The 6,025-nt window shown below is 32.1% G+C and overlaps 1 protein-coding gene across 1 annotated transcript in view; it reads left to right on the top strand.

The window, feature by feature from the left end:
• Positions 1-1,686: 1,686 nt before the first annotated feature.
• AHI1 (Abelson helper integration site 1) overlaps positions 1,687-6,025 on the top strand; it is a gene marked incomplete at both ends in the record, with an annotated part of 198,861 nt that continues 194,522 nt past the window's right edge. Inside the window, 2 exons of the mRNA XM_080700129.1 lie at positions 1,687-1,701; positions 2,252-2,413. Of these exons, the coding sequence (XP_080556255.1) occupies positions 1,687-1,701; positions 2,252-2,413 (177 nt within the window). The remainder of the gene's footprint in view (positions 1,702-2,251; positions 2,414-6,025) is intronic.

Below are 6,025 nucleotides of genomic sequence, written 5' to 3'. Positions count from 1 at the left end.
CTTATTGGGACACTTAAAGTTTAACAACATACCAATTTAGATGTTTACTGCCTTCCTAAATGTTTTTGTGTCAAATATGTAAATATTTTATTCAGATATGATCCAGTTTGTTTAACCTGATTTCAGGACTCTAAACTGATTTAAATGTACTCAAGTCATTTGCATAAGAATGGAGTAAGAGAACATCGCTTTATTGATATAAACCTGATAAAGTGTGGAGATACTGTGGCATAATCTTGCATGAAGAATGTTATAATTTTCTTTTGGAAGTTATGTATTACAAAAAAAAAACTCTTTGTTTTTATAGGATCCTGACTGAGTCAGTGCTTTTACATTATTTCTCAATGCTTATCATAAAGCTGAGCTATGCCCACTGGTAAGACTTTCATAAAATTTATGTACAAACTTTATATTTTATACATGTGTTTTTAAATTTAGTTTATTTTATGGAGTTAACAGAATGAATAAAGCATATATTATTAACCAAATATTACTTTTAGAAGTGGTAGTAAATATTTTAGGTTTGGTCTCTGCTGCAACTAGTTGACTGTCATCAAAGCAGGAAAACAGTCATGTAGTTTTTAACTGAATGAGTATGTTTGGTGTTAATAAAACTTCATTTACAAAAACAGATGACTAGCCTGTAGAGCATAATTTGCCCACACCTCCTCTGGATTATTCATTCAGCATTTATTCATTTAAAATACATTCATTACAAGCCGGGCATGGTGGCGCATGCTTGTAATCCCCGTGCTTGGAAGGCAGAGACAGGAGGATCGCGCAGGTTCGAAGCCAGCCGTGCTGGTGTAAGAGACCCTGTTTCAAAAATATAAAATAGGTCTGGGAGTGTAGCCCGGAGGTAGAAGGGCTTCCAGGAACCCCAGTACCACAAAAAAAAAATAATAATAATATAAAAAATACATTCATTAGCCAGCCATGCCTGTAATCCTAGTACTTGAGAGAGAGAGAGACAGGAGGATAATAAGTTCATGTCCACCCTCAGAAACTCACTGAGTAACTCACTGAGACCCTGTTTCAATAAAAAAAAAAAAAAGTAAAAAGCTGGGATCTAGTTCAAAGGTAGAATGTCCCTGAGTCCAATTCCTAGTGTTAAATAAATAAAAACATATATATATATGTGTATACACACACACACACATATATATATATTGGCTACCTATTCTCTGCCAGACCTCATGCTAGTAGCTAGGGATGTAAATATATAAACTACATAGTATAGTGGGATATATATTGATTAGATTTATATATATAGGTGTACAACCAATTACATATGTTCCAGTTGGCTCAAAGAAAAGAACAGTCAACTAAATGGGTAGTAGGAAAATTAAATGAGGTTGTCAGGAAATGGTCTGTTTTAGAGGTAACTGTGTGTGTGTGTACAGGGGATTGAACCCAGGGACATACCCAGCACTTTTTATTTATTTTTGTTTTTTGAAATAGAGTCTTGTAGGTTTCTGAGGCTGTCCTCAAACCTGCAATTCCCCTCTTTCAGTTTCCTAAGTATTGAGATTATAGGCATGCATCAGCATGCCAGGTTTAGGAGCCACATTTAAGTAGCTTAACATCGTTTAGGTGAGGAATTAGAGAAAGACTATACCAGGTAGAAGCAGCTTCATTCATGGAGGAAGGAATTTGTTCTGATAGAGGAGCTACAAGAAAGGCAATATGCCTCAGATACAGGTATTTAAAGCAATATTTGTCATATGTGAATCTGAGAGATAGGTCAAGAAGTGCAGAACCCTATGGGGTATGTAAAGGACTTGCTTTATTTTATTCTAAGTAAGATGGGAAATCTGCAGGATCTTTAGCAGAGGAATAAGGTAAGAGTTCTATTTTAAAGGGGAAAATGTTAACTAAATATGTGTTGAATACTAACTGGGTTCAACAAATATTAGTCATTTTTCCTGCCAAATGATCTTTGACAGAATTAATTAACTTTACACATAAAGAAAGTAAAATTTAGAGATATTAAGTAACTTGTCTTAGGCTAAATAACTAACAGTGGTAAATGCTGCTGGGCTTCTGAAGTAAGAAGTTAGCAAAGTAAACTTTCAGAGAGTGGCCAGAAAAGCAGGAAGGACACAGGTGAGAATGATTTCAACAAAGCTAAAAGAAAAAGTATTTTAAGAAGGAGGGGTTAGTCAGTTATTGTAATGTGGCTAGAGAACTCATGCATTTGTAAAGATTGTATTCCTTAATATCATAGTCACCAAGGTATGTGCTACAATAGAATTGTTTAGAAGATGACCAGAGTTTTTCTTTTGTAGTTGAGAGTGAAGCCAAAGTAAAAACCAAAGTTTGCTTTGAAGAATTACTTAAGACCCACAATGATCTAATTCATGAAAGAAAAAAACTGAGGAAAAAACTTGCCAAAGCTAGAGAAAACATCTCAGTGAGTAATTGATTGGTTGGTTATGGTAACTTAAATAGCTGCATAAATTTATGGCTTTTATATTACAATTCCAAGGAATTTTGGAAATTAAGGACAATCTATTTCATGATCCATAGCACACAGTAAAATAAAGTTTACATTAGAACCTTGTATTTTTTCTCACTGTTAGGGAACTGGGCTTTGGGAGCCATAAGTAAGATACACTTTAAGCCAAGAATTCCAAATTAAGTGGATAATCAGAATACGTCAGAAGCTATGTCCATTTACCTAAGATATAGTTTAGATGTTGAGGCACAGTGTGAGGTAACTAAGCATAACTTATTCAGTTTCTCCTGGCAGATACCAGACCTGAACAATTTTTATTTTTTGCATTTGGAAATAAGTATGCTAGAGAAAAAAATTTTAGTAAGATTTTTTTTTTATCTTAAAAGAAGGGAATGTTCCCTGAAGGCTTAGAGGAAAACAAATTTTTAATTACTAATTTCTGAAACTAGAAAAAGAAATCTCTGCTTTCATTTAGTAGATGTTTCAGTCAGCATTCTCACTGCTGTAATCCAAAATACTTGACCACCATACAACTTAAGAGGAAGGAGTATTTTTTGCTCACAGTTCTGAAGATTTAAGGGGCATAGACCATTTTAGGCTTAGTAAAGACTACAAAGTTCAGGGCATGAAAGTAGGAGGCAGAGAGGAAGAGAGCTCTGCTCTGATATTGAAAAAACTGAAAACAAGAGAGCTAACAAGGGGATTGATTCAAGGTTATAAGCACAGTCCCCTAGGCCACACCCCCAGTGACCCACCACCTCTAGCCACATTCCACCCGAATAGGTTGTCACCCAATAATTCATTACAGTGAACTTATTCCCTGATGATTTAATTATATAATTTTACAAGATAGATTTTATTTTGCATGTGAGAAACTAAACAAAGATGTTAAGTGTTTTACCCACATCATTATAATCAGAAATAGAATAAGTGGTACTTAAGACTACAGACTTTCCAATTTTAAAGTCCATGTTTTTTCTCAGCTACTTTAAAATGATTTCAGGCTTAAATTTGTAGAATTGATGCCATGGGAAAATGTAATCAGTGGTGGGGGAGATAAATTCAAAGCATTCTTCCATAAGAAGAAATGATCAATAAAGTAAAAGAAATAATGAGGACATACAGAGATATTTGACTTACAAATAAGTTTCCATGACATTAAGGGAATATAATAAAAAACAGCACAATATAAAAAGAAACCCTCTTGAGGTTAAAAAAAAACATTTGAAGAAGTGAGTCCATTTCTCATTCCAGGAAAAATTTATGAGATGATTACCATATCTAGAAACATTTTTCCATTTCAGTTAAAAAAAATTGTACATATATCTAAACAGAAAAATTGTGATATCAGACTTAACTTTAATAACACTAAATCCAAAGACAGTGGATAAATATGTATAGAAAAATAAGGGAGAAATTGAGACCTAAGAAGTAGTAATCTTAGTCATCAGTCACTTGTGAGGAAGTAGTAAACTGAGTTAGCAAAGAATTTACCAGTGTTGCCTCCTGAGAAAAACAACAAACTATGGAAGATAGTTTAGGTAAAAGATGTATGATTTTCAGACATGAGTCAAGCTTAAGAATTAAGAATAGAAAATTTATGATCTAAAAACATTGTTGAATTAGCCTTGAAATCAGTTAAATATACTAGAACTTTTTCATTTATTACATATATCAAAATAATTCTTGAATTATTTATTAAAGTTGTATGCAATTTTTGAATTATTTATTAAAGTTGTATGCAATTTCTTCTTGAATTATCATGATGTTATGTCTCAACCCATAGTAAGTTGAAAATACCTTGTTAAAAGTGCATTTAATTCATCTACCTACTGAGTATCAGTTTAGAAAACCTATCCACTGTAGAGTGCCAGTTGTTATCCCCCACGATTTTAGGACTGACTAGTAGTTGAGCCTAATGCTGCTGCCCAGCATTTTGAAAGAGTACTGTCCCATATATTGCTAGCCTGAGAAAAAGTTGTATTCAGGGTACAGTTTATACTGACTATATATACCTTTCACACCATCATGGAGAAAAAAAACAACAAAAAAACCTAAGTCAAGGTCTGTCTTTATATAGTAACACAAGACATTAGGGCTAGATGGTTTTCAAAGATTGAGCAGCATCCTACCTTAGAAGTCACATAATTAGTACTGATGCCTAGGGTGTAGTTATTATTTTGTCCTAGAGTTCTAAATAACTAAAATAAGTAATATATAGTATATAAAATGGATTGTTATATTTTCTGAGTCATCAAAGGAAAAAATCAAATGTATTTTTAAGAGGAAGAAAAGGAAATAAGAAATTTAAGATCAAATATTTAGTCATGAAAATAAATGTAAATGGATTGAGCTTTAGATTCTGTGATAGATTTTTAAAATAACAGGTATTCTACTTATAAGGTTCATATACCAAACAAAATGATGATAATGTTTAAAAATAAAAGAAAAATACAGATGAAGAGGGTTCTAGAAAGATATAACTATCTCATTTATGATGAGATACTTAAAGTTTTTAAAAACCTAAATAAAATATGAGCAAGTTAAAATGAATTATATGATAATATTCTAACTTCAACCAAATAGTTTTTCTTCACAAATTCAAGAATATCTTAATAGCTGGATATTGGTTATTATTAATAAGTTAGCACAAGTAAATTAAAATCACATAATCAAATAAAAGTAACAAAATTATTTTAATTGGAAACAAGACAGTAAAGGTTAAAAAAACATTTTGATCTTTCTAATTGTGAAAACTTCTCCCTCTAAAACTATAGAAAATTACAAATCCCCACTCATACATGACATATAGTGTAAGATTTCAGTAGTTTTTCATGGCTCTCTTTGAAGAGGAAGGATAGTTTATGAATGACCTGTATACATCTAATCTATAGAGTTGTCCTTTAAAATTAGGATCCAGAGGGACGTATGATTTTTTTTAATCTTAACTGTTTAATTTTTTTCTTAATAAGTGAGAATATGAAACATAAATAATGATATGAGCTTTTTAAAGCTGATACTGGTCTGTATCTACCACATGCTAAGCCCCACACTAAATTCTTTACATGTTTAATTCACCCAATTCTTATGAAAGTCCTATAAAATCAGTATAGACAGGATAACTCAGGCACAGAGAGGTTCCAGGACTTACTCAGGACCAAACAAATAATGTGTATGGACTTAGATCCTTTTGAACTTATACCTGTATTCATAACAGCTGTGTTGTACTGCCTCCCTGTTAGGTTGCTGTATAGTGTGGGGATAATTTCTTCTCTTTCTTCCTAAGAGAAGAAATTATCGTTATTGATAGTCCAAATGCTAATATTAGAAAACCTTTGTGAACCAATAGAAAATGAACAGGATAAGTGTATAAAAATCAACTATTAAAGATAGAAATAGTAAATCAGAAAAAAGTTAGGAGCTATTGAAGAAAAATAGAGGAATAGATAATAGAAGTTAAGAAAGAAAAGATAGGCAGAGATAAAATAGGAACGTGAGCAAATGTTTTTAAACCATTTAAAATTCAACCATAACCTAATCTCTGAAACTATTAAATCCCACAAACCA

Source organism: Muscardinus avellanarius (genome assembly GCF_963383645.1).
Source record: "Muscardinus avellanarius genome assembly, chromosome: 8".
NCBI lineage: Eukaryota > Metazoa > Chordata > Mammalia > Rodentia > Gliridae > Muscardinus > Muscardinus avellanarius.
Note: the sequence above shows the minus strand (reverse complement) of the source record. Positions and strands in the feature narration are given on the sequence as shown.